This window comes from Callionymus lyra, chromosome 1, assembly GCF_982586985.1.
Source record: "Callionymus lyra chromosome 1, fCalLyr1.hap1.1, whole genome shotgun sequence".
In the NCBI taxonomy this organism is placed as follows: Eukaryota; Metazoa; Chordata; class Actinopteri; order Syngnathiformes; family Callionymidae; genus Callionymus; species Callionymus lyra.
This window is the reverse complement of record NC_141818.1, coordinates 7718564-7734214: the sequence shown is the minus strand read 5'-3', so window position 1 is coordinate 7734214 and position 15651 is coordinate 7718564. Positions and strand designations below refer to the sequence as shown.

General features: G+C 41.1%; 1 protein-coding gene and 1 pseudogene across 1 annotated transcript; both read left to right on the top strand.

The window, feature by feature from the left end:
- Positions 1–278: 278 nt before the first annotated feature.
- Positions 279–1794, top strand: ppiaa (peptidylprolyl isomerase Aa (cyclophilin A)). The gene is made up of 4 exons (XM_087790953.1): positions 279–437; positions 1072–1191; positions 1254–1426; positions 1498–1794. The coding sequence occupies exons 1-4, from the start codon at positions 369–371 to the stop codon at positions 1628–1630; spliced, it is 495 nt and encodes a 164-aa protein (XP_087647079.1). The 5' UTR covers positions 279–368; the 3' UTR covers positions 1631–1794.
- Positions 1795–9415: 7621 nt separating this feature from the next.
- Positions 9416–15141, top strand: LOC148087771 (uncharacterized; annotated as a pseudogene).
- The last annotated feature ends 510 nt before the right edge of the window (positions 15142–15651 follow it).

Here is a 15651-nt window from a genome sequence, read left to right as displayed (position 1 = left end):
AAACATGGGTTTTCGCGGATAAATCGGGACGTGACTTTTTTTTCTGACCACGCCTGAATGCGTGCACGCGCACCTACTTCCTCAGTTCGCGGGGGCGCACTGCGGGTTTGCGCGCGGCCGCGGCGAAAACCGCATCCGTGCTGGGTTTGTTCGCGGGCCCGCGCATGTGCCGCACCGCCTAGGCGAGCGCTGATTGGCTCAATCAAGAGTCCGAGGCTCTCTTGGCGTGCAGCGATTGGCTGCGCGTGACGTCACGGCGACCACCGCGTCCTATATAAACCATTTCCCGTCCTGCACCTCTTCCTCGGTTCTTTGTGACCCACCGCTATCTGTCGTTCTAACTCCTCCAGCCTTCAAACCTTGAAGCGATGTCCAGACCCCGAGTGTACTTCGACATCACCGCCGGCGGACAGCCTGTCGGCCGCGTCGTCATCGAGGTGAGAGTCCGAGCGATGCAGGCCGGAAACCGCGGAGAGCGCAGTCCTTCCTGAAGTGGCTTATGTTAGCTTATAATGCTAGTGAATGAAAACCAGTCATTGTCGCTGCTAACGCTGTTAGCACGATGAGCCGGCCTGACGCTGGCGTTGATCATCCGAGACCGTTACTTGGATCAACGCCCGTAATACGAGTTAAGGCCTTTTTTACTCCCCGGCGCTTATCTGCTAAAACCTTTTAATTCATTCAAATGAACACTTTAAAAGTTTAGATTTTTTTTTTTTTTACTTCCCACGTGAGAACATGGCGTCCACATATAGGCGCGTGCACGCTGTTCATTGTGTGCAACCTCGTGACCGCGCGTCGATCGAAAAAAATGTCGCTGGTTCTAGAAAGTTCGTTGCAGGAGGAGGAAGGGGGGGGGCTGCAGTTAAAACGTGGTGGTGTCAATGGTCGGTTCTGACTTAATCCTTATCGATCCGCCTCGTTTGAACTGAACGGAAGCTAACGGTGCTAGTAGTAAAGTAACGGTACCGAGGGTGTGGCGGGAAGTGTTCCGACAGCGGGATGATGCAGCGGTTCTGAAGCGATTTGTCGAATGAAAAAAATAGTTTTTAAGTTTTTGCGCTCGCGCAGCTCCGAGACGATGTGGTGCCGAAGACCGCAGAGAACTTCCGGGCCCTCTGCACCGGAGAGAAGGGCTTCGGCTACAAGGGCTCCATCTTCCACCGTGTCATCCCGGACTTCATGTGCCAGGTGAGTTCCTCCTAGTGACTCGGACCCGGACCGGGGTACTGACGTTTTACTGGCTCCTGCAGGGCGGTGACTTCACAAACCACAATGGAACCGGTGGCAAGTCCATCTATGGCAACAAGTTCCCCGACGAGAACTTCCAGCTGAAGCATACCGGACCTGGAATCCTGTCCATGGCCAACGCCGGGCCCAACACTAACGGATCGCAGTTCTTCATCTGCACCGTCAAGACCACATGGTACGCCTCGACACATCCTCGCTCACACTCTGTTGCTTTGCACGTTGTTGACCCCCGATCTGTGTGTCCAGGCTGGACGGAAAGCACGTGGTCTTCGGCAGCGTGGTCGAGGGACTGGACATCATCAAGAAAGTTGAGTCTTTCGGCTCGCAGGGTGGCAAAACCTCACAGAAGATCGTGGTCGCCGACTGCGGTCAGCTGTGATGAGCAACAACAGCCCTCAAAAAAAAGAACCTCCCTTCTCCCAGTCTACATTCCTGATTCCCTTTCCCCTTTTTGTATTCTGTTTCTGTGACTGAAGTTTCTGTTGTTAACTCACCCACAAGTTTTGTTGAGTCCAGAGATGAATAAACGTAAAGTTGCCTTCAGACTTGCTCTTTACTAGTTTGACTTTAGAAGAATGTGGCCGGGGGTAGTACATCCTCAGATGTTGCTCTTGAATTACCTGAACGTCTCATGAAATCTGAAGCTACCTGCACCTGTCACCCCCACACCCCCTCTTTGAAATGAAAGATCAGCAAAGGTTTCACAGTGAAGATGACTTTATTGACTACTCCAGGTACTTCAGAACTATGTCCAGCAGTAGCTTTTTCATGGTCCGGGTTTTGACGGCGGAAAAGTCTCTGGTCAGCAGATCCTCTCTGCCGTCTTTCTCTTTTTCCCAGAATGCCGGGTCTTCCTCTGTCCTTGTTTTTTGGGGGTGCACACTCCTTGACCTTTGACCCTGCCATTCTCCGACCGCCCAGGGGCCTCGCAGGTGAGGCCAGCGTCGCAGTCGCAGCGGCCGAGCTTCCTCCTGACTTTGGCGGCTCCTCGGGCCAAACACGCGTCGCCCTCGCCGGGGATCCGCTGGCAGCGCCGGCCCGTCAGGTAGCGGGCGCAGCACAGGCCGTCTGCGCAGTCGCGGCTGCGGACGCAGCGGGACATCTCTGCAGCTGCAGGACGTATGCATCAGTGGAGCTGAACGTCACTGTTAAGTCGGTCCACTCACCTCTGGTCCTGACTTTGTCGGAGTCTCCATCTGGTGACTGAGCACATTGGCCCTGCTGGTGGACAAATGAGATGAGTGTTGACCCATGGGTCAGAGGTCAAGGTTAAGATTCTCACCTCGCAGACTCTTGAGGAACACGAGCGTCTTCGGACGGAGTTCTGCACAGAATCGAGTTGCGAGCTGACCTAAGGATCACATGACCAACAAATTGACTCAGTAAAAGTGACAGCCGAGTGCAAGTAGGGGGCGCCGCAGCGTCCATCTCACCGTGGAGTTCGGCTCCCTGGACAAGCTGATTCTGTTGGTTTCCAGCCCCAGAGTGTAGATCAAGGTCACAGACAGCAGAGCCGCACAACGAAGCATCTTCAAGTCGTGGGGAGCCGACGAGTCTTCTAGCTGGTCCTCATGAGTGCTCCTCTTATACTGATCCTCCTCCAGGCCCCTCCCTGAACACCTTTTGAAGTCCACTTGTTCACCTCCGCTCAGGAAGTTTGAAGAGACCACAGAGATTACGACACACCTGTGGAAGTGCATGTGTGATGTGGAACATGAAAGAGGATCAAAGTCATCATGTGGTTCCGTTGAAGACTTCAGACAAGTCAGTTGTGAGGTGGATTCTGGTTCATGTTCAGCTGCTGTTTTTTGTTCTGGCTCACTTTGAGCTCCCCTCAGTCCTGGGAGACAGAAGTGAAGGTCTAGGATGTTGCCATGTAAACGTACGAGCGTGGACTCAACAGCGCCTCCGTGTGGCTCAGTTAGAAATAGAAATGGAAGGCAGAAGATTGAAGACCGAGGTTCACGCTAAAATACTTTTTTGCAGTGAAGGGTTTCACACCATCACGCTGTTTGTAAGATGGGTCAACAATGCTCTGAAGGCCGTGTAGTCTTTTTGTAAAATGAATCTATATAAAGGGATTTAACTTTTTTCGAAAATCACCGGGTAACTTCATGAACCGTTGATATTCGACGAGATCATTAGTATTGAATACGAAATGATACAAAGTAGTGAGTTTGTCATTAATAAGAATAACAAACGAATTATAATGAGATATTCAGAAAAGGGTATTAAAAGAAATCGAAAGAAATGAGACTAATAATCGTGGTAGTTTTGTACCCTTTTCTTCTGGCTTCTCTACTTCTTAAGGTTCTTCATATAAAATATATCGAATGAGGTAAGCAAGATTAACAAGAGCAAAAGGCTTAGAAATTATTTTAACAAGATTATGGAAAGTATTTCAGTACAGTATCGTGTCTGCGCATGTGCGGAGCGTCAACCACATGATGGCGTCATATAATCTGCTATTTTTCAGTCCAAACGATTTCTAATAGACATCTGATATAATCTACCACTGGTCTAAAAAAATTACCTTTTTAGGACGTCTGTGCTCCATTTAATAGTCTCTGTGCCTCGTTTATACTGGGACGTTTAAATAACCAATGTACATTTATAGATGTAAAATCACTGAGAGGTTTAAATAGCCGCAGATATATCTATATACGTTTATTTATAGATGTCTAAAGTTAGACGTTTGCCAGAAGTTTACCTTTAGATAGAAAGATAAACTTTATTGATCCTCCAGAGGGAGCAAAAATTGTTTTTCCAGCGCACAGTAACACAGACGATAGATTCATAAAACAAGAACAAAGTTCAATAAAAAGAAAGTTCAAAATGACTCAATATAAAGTTTAAAGAACATAGATCGAAGAAAAATAAAAAAGAAGAAAAAGGATACAATATCATTTTTTCTCGCTCTATAAATATAAATGAGTTCCTTTAGACTTTAGACTTTCTTTTATCGTCATTGCACAGAAAACACAGCAATGAAATTGGCAACCGTTAAATGAAATGAATGAATGAAACGTGAATGTATATATAAAAGTATAAATAATAATAAGTTAAAAAATATTGCAATATAGTATAAACATAATAAATAAATAACGTTTTAAATATTGCATAGAATTAATGTATTTACAAGTTTAAATATGAATAGGTAAAAAATAGTCCAATATGTTATGAATAGAATAAATACATAATATTTTAAATATTGCATAGAATTAATGTATTTACAAGTTTAAATTTTAATAGATAAAAAATATTCCCCTATGTTATAAATAGAATAAATACATAATATTTGAAATATTGCATAGCTCAAGTTATATTTTATTCAGCAGTCTGATGGCCAGAGGAGAGAAGCTGTTTCTAAATCTTTCTTTTTTTAGGAACTTGGTGCTGTTGACGACCTCCACCGTTGTGCCGCTGATGAGGAGTGGTGCGTGTCTGGGTCGGGATCTTCTGCAGTCTATGATGATTTCTTTGGTCTTGTCGACGTTCAGGAGCATGTTGTTCACCTCACACCAGTCCACCAGGTGTTGCACCTCCTCTCTGTAGGCCAGTTCGTTGTCGTCCTGAATGAGGCCCACGACTGCTGTGTCACCAGCCTGACACAGCCCTGTGGGGAGCCGGTGCTCACAGAGATGACTTTTGAGGTGTTGTTGCCTACATGGACAGACTGGGTTCTGGGGGATAATGGTGTTGAACGCTGAGCTGAAGTTCAGGAACAGCATTCGCTCGTGTGTGTTCTCGTCATCCAAGTGCTCCAGACTCCGGAGAAGAGCAGTGGAGATGACGTCCTCAGCTGAGCGGTTAGGCTGGTACGCAAACTGGAAAGGGTCGAAAGATTTGGGCAGTACAGAGAGGATGTGGTCCCTAACCACCCGCTCGAAGCACTTCATGATGGTCGTTGTTAGTGCAAGCTGAGTCTCTAAGTGTTGCATCTGGGAATCCATAAAAAAATTCAGCCATTAGAATCCATCAAATTATTCACAACAAATCTACATCTACAAGGACATTAAAGTTTACCAGCTTAAATTTTAAATCAGGTTTTCCTAAAAAAAAGGGACCATAATTAACCAGTGACGTTACCTTGATGTGGTTTCAGGATGGCTTGACAATTCATTTATTTTAAGTGTTTTTTTTTTTAATAGGTTTCAGTAACCATTGTCATTTAAATCAAGACATCAACCATCTCAAGCATGAATGTGCATGATAATATACACATTTAATTTTTTTCAACACATTTATAAACATACATTGCGATGAAATGAAAAGAAAATCATCCAATAAAACACAGTTTATAGCATTAAATATAGGCTTAAAACATGTTTTGTTTTATAGTTGTATCACTTTTTCCGACTGTAAGACTGTATATAAAAAAAATAATGAGGAAAAAAAACAAAAGAGGAGAAAACCAGTCTGGACTTAAGTAGGTCCAATGGAAAAATATGAACAAAACTTAGATCTCATCATATCAACCTGTGAGCATCATGACGGACCAATAACAATTTGGCAGTTGAGACCGATTGTACACGTCGTAAAAAAACATCCTGTCCATGTTTCAGGACGTTTTCTGTGTTCAATCATTTGAAACATGACACAATTATTTCGCCTGTGATAAACTGGGAGCTTCCAATATAAAACACCGTTTTGCAGGACAATTGTTTTTTATTACGGTCATCGATACAAACAACTGTGAGCTCACGTCATGTTTTCCTCTAAACTTAAACATGCAACACGTCTTAATAGACATGATGAATTATTTTCCTCTTATCTTCAATAAAATCGATGCTTTGAGACTCTAAGAGACGCTATGTCACCGACTATATAAATAAAGTTGTGTAGTTTGAATGTAACGCGCATGCGCATATGGAGGATGGAATACGATCCGATATCCCAGAAAGTGTTCCACGCGATATTTTTGTCCGAATCTAGTTGCCGTTAAAATAGATTTTAAAAAAAAGAAAAGGGGGAGGATCGAAATATGTCACTGCGCATGCGTTCCAGGATCGCGCAGATTTCCCGGATCGTGTACTGACAGCATCCATTTTGTGTTCCTGAATTCCTGCGTAAACCTCTCAGTGTCTGCTCGTTCTCTGGGGACGAAAAGTTCTGGACTCGAGTCTTTGAAAGATTCCCTGGTTGCCATTTCTCTGAATGTCAATAAAGTGCTCACATATACGTTTATTTGCCTTGAATTTCCACAGTCTGGCTGATGTCTTTAACCATTAAAGTTTAATGTTTGTTCAGTGTCTTATTGAGTTTCGATGATCGGAAATAACACCGCAGTGAAAAGTTTTCTATACGACACATCTCCATTGAGGCTTTTAAAAGTAAAGGAAATAAAGTGGACTTTAACAACACAGTAACGGAGGTGTGTGTGTGGCGAATAAAAAGGCACATGGAGTTTATCTACAGGTAAAGGTAAGATCAGAAACGGTTTTAATTTCAATGAATCGTATAAAAAAAGGGACAAGACTAAGAAAAATACAATGGGATATTTAAAAACCAAATGTTGATCTTAGATAAAATAAATTAAAAATTAAATACATTTTGTTTTACTCACGCTTATATTGACTCGTTTATTACTGACCGTCGCTCGGGATTCTTCACTCTTGAGCCAAATTTAAATCTGGAGAGTTTATTTATGGTAAATTCCCCAAACATTCAGTAGAAGGATATAAACGTTCGACTTTCAAATTAAGAGCATTGGATGAAGTTGCGTCTTCCTTGTAATCCTTTATTATCAGGGTCATACTCTATACTGTTTAAATCCACGTTTGCCAATCCTTTTTTTTAAATTATTTAATAGTTTATTCGTCGTCCTCAGATCATTAAATATGGCAGGTTAATATAGAATATTAAATAAATTGATAATGAAAACTTTATATTTCAGCTATGACTCTTATGTCGTTGTCAAAGATCACAGGTTTATGACGCTATGAATTCATATTTATCCACAATTGATTACTGCCTAGATCTAGAGGATGTAAACTTATATCCCACAAAATATAACAACAATTCAATATAGATTTATTAATTAAATCATGTTTTTTTAAACCTGATTTTTTTAAATCTTCACATGACATCGTCAAAGATGACAGATTTATGCTATAACTGACATGGAGGTGAGGACATCAGTCTTATAAAATCATATAAACCGTCATTTAAGAAGACCAAGACCTAGTGTGTGTGTGTGTGTGATGAGATGTGAAATAACCATTAGCCAATATAATACACTTATTTTAGGTTTATATACTTTTAAAACTGACACTTAGGGAGTCAGTGCCTCACCAACCATGAACCTCACCGCACGTCACTGATGTAAATATATTTAGTTTTTCTTATCTACGGGCTGAAGAACAGTGGTACCGCTCTGTAGATACATCATTTATTAGTGTTACTGTGTTCTGTGTTGTAACTTCCTTCAATGTGTTTCATGAATATTTTTGCTTTGGTCTGTAGCCAGAACCCTCTCACTTCTTCAGTGACAAAGTGTGTTTGTGTTTCTGCAGATGTCCAGCAGCTGCTGGTGAAAGAAGTTTCTACTGATCAGGAGTACAGCTCCAATCATGAGGAACAAGAAAATTTTGACTTCAAAAAAAGGTCCATGAGAAGGTTAAAGATGATGAAGTTAAAGGAAAGTCTCTGACCGGCAGATCAAGTCAACTCAGGAAAACCGAAGCTGATGGTGACACATATGGAGGACCAGAACCAGGTCACTGACTTGGATCCACTTCTTCTCTCTGGCCACCAGAGGACACTGTCTTCTGAATGTGACTACGATGACGGTGAAAGCTGGAGAGAAACCTACAACATTCAGTCAAGCTGAAACTTTGTGGAGAATTTGAAGATTTCTGTCAGCCAAAATAAATATGGCCATAAATCACTGATCTTCCCTGATTGTGGGAGAAAATCTACCCCAAAATCTGGCCTGAAGACACACATGCAGATTCACACTGGAGAAAAACCCTTTATCTGCTCTCAGTGTGGAAGATGTTTTACAACCAGTCGATCCTTGAAGGAACATGTCAGAATTCTCACTGGAGAAAAACCTTACCTCTGCTCTCAATGTGCTAAATGTTTTAGAAACAATGCACAACTGAAGAACCACATGAGGATTCACAATGGAGAAACACATTTCACCTGCTCTCAGTGTGGTCCAGGTTTTCTAAATGGTGGAACACTGAATATCAACATGAGAGTACACCCAGGAGAAAAAACATACACCTGCTCTTGGTGTGGTAAAGTTTTACAGGTAGTGGAAACTTGAGGAAACACGTGAGAATTCACACTGGAGAAAAATTATATGTCTGCTCTTATTGTGGTAAATGTTTTACAAATAGTGGAGCCTTGAAGACACATGTGAGACTTCACACAGGAGAAAAACCTTTCAAATGCTCTCAATGTGGTAAAAGTTCCACAACCAGTGGGGCCTTGAAAAAAACCTATTAAGATTCATATTGGAGAAAGACCTTACATCTGTTCTCATTGTGGTGAAGGTTTTACAAGCATGAAGACATGAAGACACATGTGAGATTTAACACTCGATTGTGTCTTTATTGTGAACTTGTATGTGTTTGTATATTAATGTTTGGAAAGAATAAAAGAAATTGATGGAACAAAAAAATATATAAAAATAGAAACTTTAAAGCAACAGCAATGGTTTATAAACAGTGATTTTCTTTTAGAAATGCTCACTTTCAACCTTCACTTAACTTTAACGTTTTAAAAGCAAATACATTAAATATGTGCTTTATAATTTCCCTTGTTTCATTCGTTCGAAGTGAAAATAAAATAACATGTATATTTTCAATCAGAATATTGAATATATTCATCGAGGTATTTAATAATAATAATAATAATATTGAATTGAATCATCGTGGTGGGAGGTCGGTTTCCCACTTTGAGACAGTTGTTCTTCTCTTCTGTTATCTTGACCTTTAAAGTATATACTTCATTGAATATTATTTTGATTGTTTAAGTGCTTTTTGACCCTGGTTTTGAGATCCCACAAAAGCAGGTAGTGTAATATCACTCTTCAAAGAATATAAATTATGATGTCACTAGTTGTGTGATTTAATCTGCTGATCTACACAGTGATTCCAAGAGGAAATCTTTGCCTTCTAGAGAGAGGACAGCGTTCTTTACAGTTTTACTCGACATGGCCGACAGGACGCAGGAACACGAATGCATTCTGTCTCAGGTGACACGAAAACTTGGTTGTTAGTTAAACATATTTTTACTATCCAATCATAATTTTGACATTTCATAAGGCTTGTCTAGATACACTAGGACGTGTCAATAAATGTACCTTAAATCATAATATTTATTGACCTGTTACATAAACAATATGTTTTAATGTCATTTTAGCCCACCGTCCATTCAAATGTGGTGAAATTCGGAAACCCGTCCTTCATCTCAAATCTCTGCGCTGACATGAGAGACTCGCAAAACCCTAAGGTATTGTATTAGATTATGCTGTACTGATAAGTTTTTTCACCCTTGGTTTGATTTTAAATCATCATGACATGGAACAAATCCTGGGTGTTATTCTGGCGATAGGGGGAGACATAAGAGGTCTCACTTTGCTCTCTATCAGGGACAGACATACAGACATATTATCATTGGTTCTGAATAACAATGTCCTCCTTCCAGGTGCGACAGTCGGCTGCGAGGAGGCTCTTATTTAGAGTGGATGAATTCTGGCAGAAGATAAACCTGAGAGACAGAAAGAGGTTGTTTACTGTATATTTTCAAATGATGAGCCATTTGTTTTCTTGAAAGTGAAATGATCGTCTTTGCAGGCTGAAGACGGTGGTGTTGCAGGTGTACATGCAAGAAACAGTGTAAGTTTACAAAATGATAGTTAAAAATAACTTGTGATGGTTGAAGCTGATTCGGTGTTTCATAGAGGATGGCTGAGGACAGAAGTGTCCCGACTGTGTGCGGTGATGGTCCAACATGAAGCTCATGTCTACTGGCCTGCCCTGATGCAGCTGATTTATCAGGCTATTGAGAGCAGCAAACCCTCATGATAGAGAGGTGCAGAACAACTCTTACACTCAATGACATATTGTTGCATATATGAGTTAGAATAGTGGACATCTAAAATCATTGAGTGACTCTGGGATGGAGGGATACGATTCACGGCTGTCATGAGTCTTTATCGTTTTCTCCTGTAGCTCGGCACCATGCTGGTGAAGGATGTGATTTCTTCGAACCCGAAGCCTTTCCAGCCTCACTTCGGCCGGCTGTGTTGTCTGTTTTGTACGATGTTGCAGGATGAACTCAATCCATTTGCCTTGGGGTCCTGCATCGATACAATTACTCGCTACTCCAGCCTCCTAGACACCGTAAGAGGCTCACAATTTGTGGTCATGTTGATTGAAAATAATTTCAAAAGATTTTCTGGAACGGCAGCACCAGTCGCAAATGATCGCTCCAAGTGTGAAATCTGCTATGAAACATCTGATAAAAGCAAACAAGGTAAAATGCAAAAACAATACTTTCATAGAGACAAAAAAACAGCTCAGCATTTTGTGTTTTTCTCAGTCCCACCTCCACCTGTACCAGCTCACTTCGCTGGTCGCTGCACTGATGGAGCACGAAGAGTCGATCATCGTTCCTCATGTTTTAGAGTTGGTTGACTTGTGTTTGGAGGTAAGATCTGAGTTCTGTTTTTTTTCTAATATTGTAACTATTCAGTTTGATTTGTTAAGGATTTATTGTATTTACTTGCACTGGTGGAGACAAATGGTATCTCTGGAAAAATATTTTTGACGTCACAGATTGATGTTGAATCCATTTCTTTATCTTGTTTTTTTCATCAGTTTTTTATTTTTATTTATATTTATATTCCGCCCCTGAGGAAATGAAGATGCTGCAAATGCATATACTTGGTATGTTATGGTTTGTATCCCGTTTAACTTGGATGACACTGTCCATTCTACTGGAGCTGGTTTCTAATGACTCAACTTGTCAAATGACCACGTGTTTGTAATAAATAGAAGTAGATATCTTAATTTCATTATAACATAAAGCTAGAAATATGTTGTTTTTTTTGTCAGGTATCTTTTCTTGTCCGTACTGTGGGCAAAGATATCTTCAGTCCTCTTGCTGCAGAATATGTCCAGCTGAGCGTCAAACTTCACGAAGACACTGATGACCCCCAAGTGAGATGGTGCATTTATGTGTTCAAAGTTGTGTTGTTAAAAGTCTGGAAAGAATTCAAACGCAAGGAGCTCTGTTTGCTCTCTGTCTCTTGCAGTCGCCACTTGTATTCTGCCTTTTCCACCGTGAGCTCCGACTGACTGACGCCTTACCTGCCTGCCATCATCACACAGTTGACGGCCCTAAAGTCCGATCCAAAAAGAGACATGTATGGAAATGAATGTATCATTCTTGGAGAAATTGCCTACAATCTCGGGTATTCATCCATTTTCTAAAAACTTGTAGTTGCATTTACAGATGATATACGTTACATGTTAATTTAGAACCCAGAAAATGACATTAATTCCCTCCTTTAATATCCGCATCTATAACAATGTCCTTCGTGATCTTGTTTTTCAGAGCCAACTTCCTGCCTTTCCTGGAGTTGAGCTTTCAGTACGTGTGTGACATGAGAAATGTAAGTCTGCCCACAGGATTGGAATTACAAAAAACATCCACCCTTTGTTGAAACGTATTTCACATTTGTTTAAGTAACTGATACATTATTCACAGAAGTTTGGACTGAAATCATTTTAAAACTACAATTTCCATATTAGGTTGAAGGGATGGGCAAGTTTTGCCAAAGTCTCTACAATGTGTGGAAGGAGAACAGCACCGAGGCCAACTATCAAGGTAAAACTGACCACTAGACCTTAAAATAATAATCTCTCTCTTTCCCCCGTTATCTCAGAAATATTTTCGACTGCTAATTTGGCAACTTTTTGTATTTACTAGCAGCAATGCTACCGGTATTGATATGTTGTGGGGCTTATGAAGGACACAGACACAGGAATGAGTTGAAGAGAAAACGCTTGTTTAGTGAAATATTCAAAAGTCAAAAGACAATAGAATGAAAAATATGAAAAGATCTTGCTCTTGGTGGACGGACTGGATCCGTCTGGACGACCAGAAGCAAACATTTGATACAGTTTTATCATGCACTGTGCTCATCTGCTAAGCTTATTTTACAGCAGTTTCACTTGTTCTAAATGCACTTTGTTTTAATCCTGAATCAGCTTCCTGAAAAAAAAATAGTTCTTGTTTGTATTAAGAGGTAAAGGAGCTGTAAGCATTTCAAGGTCTACAAGCTAAACCCTCTCTCTGTTTTCTCTAGCGCTACACAAGCATATCGATGTAGTCTTACCTTGTTTTTTGGATATTGTGAGCACTGAGACTGACCAAGGGCTTGTGGAGAACACCATTTTGGCCATGAACAATATCATCAAGACCTGCAAGGCAGAAGATTTCGAAAACCCTGCATACCTCAACCAACCAGCAATGCTATTCGTGACATTCTGAAGATGGAGGTGAGATGGAAAAAAACATTTTAAAATAAAAGTTAAAATGACAAGAATCGTACCTTTTCTTTGTTGATCAGACTGTATGTCAGGAGACGGGTTATGGTGATGAAAGATGGAAGGTTTGAGATACATTTAAAAAATGCACTTCATGTTGTTTCAATGGGATGTTGTGTTTGCTGTAGTTTAATCTACTAAAAGGAGCCCGCGATGGAATTCCTCTGCTGGCTGCAGCAGTTCCAGCTGAGAGCTTTGCAACCTTCCTCCATGATCTGCTGCCTTTTATCATCTTCAAAACTGTGAGTCTGTATTATGGGTTGTCTCCGTCCTCAGTGTTTTCTCTTTTCGTCTTAAATTGAATATAAAGTGCCAGTTGCATTCATGTACTCCTTCAGTACTACTTCTTTCAGTGTCGTCGTCTGGAGTAAAGTTTAGATGTCAATGCTACTGAATGTTGTTCCAGGTATTCTTCTTGCAGGAATCATTATTCTTTGTGTCTTTTTAGACAACAACGTTTGCAAAAGCAGGAAGATTGTTCTATATTGAAACTATCGGTATAATTCTGGAGGCTCTGGTCGGTGTCACGGGGGGGCGAGACCTCGCAGGCCGGCTGTCCAACCTTTTGCTTCCCGTCCTGATCGCTGGAGCGAAGAACAGTGTCGCCGAAATTCGCCACAAAAGCACTTTCAGTCTCGGGTGTTTGGCAGAAGCAGCAGGTCCCACGATGACCTTGTATCCTTTCAGATGAACTCCAGAACCCCCTGAGAAAAAGTGCTTGTTCCTAAATTGATGCGTTCCAGCGAGTATCCCACGATGCTGTCGGTGCTCTCTGACATGCTGGCGAGAGAGTCCGACCCGCAGGTGATTGACAGCGTGTGTGCTGCTCTCTGCAGAATGATCATCGGCCATGTGGAGATGGTCCCTCTGGAGCAGGTGCATTCAGAGTTGTGTGTAACTGAAGCTGTTTCTGCTCTCAAGTCAACAATGTGTTAACTCGCAGGTGGTTCCAGCCGTGGTCACACGTCTTCCTCTTCAAAAAGACGTGAAGGAGAACAAGACTGTGTTCCGCTGCCTGACGATGCTCTACACACACTTTCCTGCGCTGGTACACACACACACCTACACACAAAATCTACATTTTCTCTGGATTTTCTCCTGTTGCCAGATAGAAAACTGACCAGAAACTATTTCCTTCAACTGAGTAAAATCTCTAAACTTAGGAAACTGATGTCGGAACATGATCTGGAGCTTGTAATCCATCCGTTTGTGTCTTCTCGCCTGGACTATTGCAACAGTTTATTTTCATGTCTTAACAAGAAGGATCTGTCTCGCCTGCAGTTGATTCAGAACTCTGCAGCGAGAATTCTGACCCGTTCAAGTAGAAGAACTCACATTTCTCCGATCCTCAAAACTCTTCACTGGCTTCCAGTTTCGTTCAGGATCAAACTTTAAAATTCTGGTTCTTAATTTAAGATCTATTCATGGTCAGACTCCTCCTTACATCAGTGATCTGATTCAGCCTTACACCCCATCTCGGGCTCTGAGGTCTGTGGATCAGAATCTACTGATGGTTCCTGAACAAGCTTCAGGACCAGAGGAGAGAAATCCTTTCAGGCTGTTGCTCCTAAGCTTTGGAATGATCTTCCTCTCTCTTTGCGCTTGATAGAGTCTACTGACACTTTCAAGAAACATCTTAAGACGTTATTATTTGTTCAGGCTTTTCCTTGATTTTCTGGAAATCCTGTTGTGTTATCAGTTTTATCTTGATCTTTAAAATATATACTTTATTGAATATTGTTTTGATTGTTTAAGCGCTTTGTGACCCTGGTCTGGAAAAGCGCTATACAAATAAAAATTACTTACTTACATTTTTAATTAGTTGTTTAATTGTTTCTCTTTTGATCATATATATTTTTTTTACATCAGTTTAGGGTTGGACTTCAAATGAAAGTTTAACTGTAAATAGTGCTCTTCAGGTTTTTTTTAACTGTCTGCAGAGAAAAATGGATCCGTCACATGTCGCTCCTATTCTTAGATTGTTGGTGGTTAAGATAAAAAGTACAATATAACTTATGTGGTATTTTCCCTTTCAGATCGTGGGCTTGATGAAGTCGGTTATTGCCAGTTCCAGCAGCATTCTGGGAAACAAGGAGGTGGATGAAGGTGCAGTGACGTCAAGATCTTTACTTTGAATCTGTCAGTCGTGTTCAAAGTTTTCCATCCTCTTCTCAGACGCACAGAACATCTTCGCTGAGCTGATGGTCCTGTTCGCTCAGAATCACACCTCTGACTTCCAGGCAGCTGTGACATCACTTCCTGCTCAGCATCAGGCCGAGCTCAGAGTAGCTGTCGGCTCCTCTTAGTTTCCTCTGAAAATAACTTTTTCTTAAATGTATTATAACACGTCATTTTATAGACGTAAAAGACATCTGTCTCTGCACACACTCTAAACACAGGGAATCTGACTCATGTAAAAGTATTACAACACTTGCTTTCACTTAACAAGGCACATGGAGTCAGTGAGAGTACACCAAGTTTTAAAAGATGGGCTAAAACTGCATAGAGTTTAATGTGTTTTATTGTCTCAGGTTTGCTACAGGAGGTACATTAGAATACCTTTACAATATAGTAGAGTAAAATGCTTTTATGTATTGCCTAGTGTAAACAAAATATCAATGCATATAATTTCCATTTCATATATTGATATTTTCTATGTTGTTTATTTTCTTTAATAGTCATTTCCCCTCAAGAAAAACTGTATAAAAAAAGTGCTTGAATCTGAATTTAGTCTTTTTCTTTTATAACCATTTCAACAATAAGGAACCATCAACCCTGGAACTGTATCCAAAAAAAGTACACTGAGCTGCCTTTAGCAAACCTCCCCGCTGAG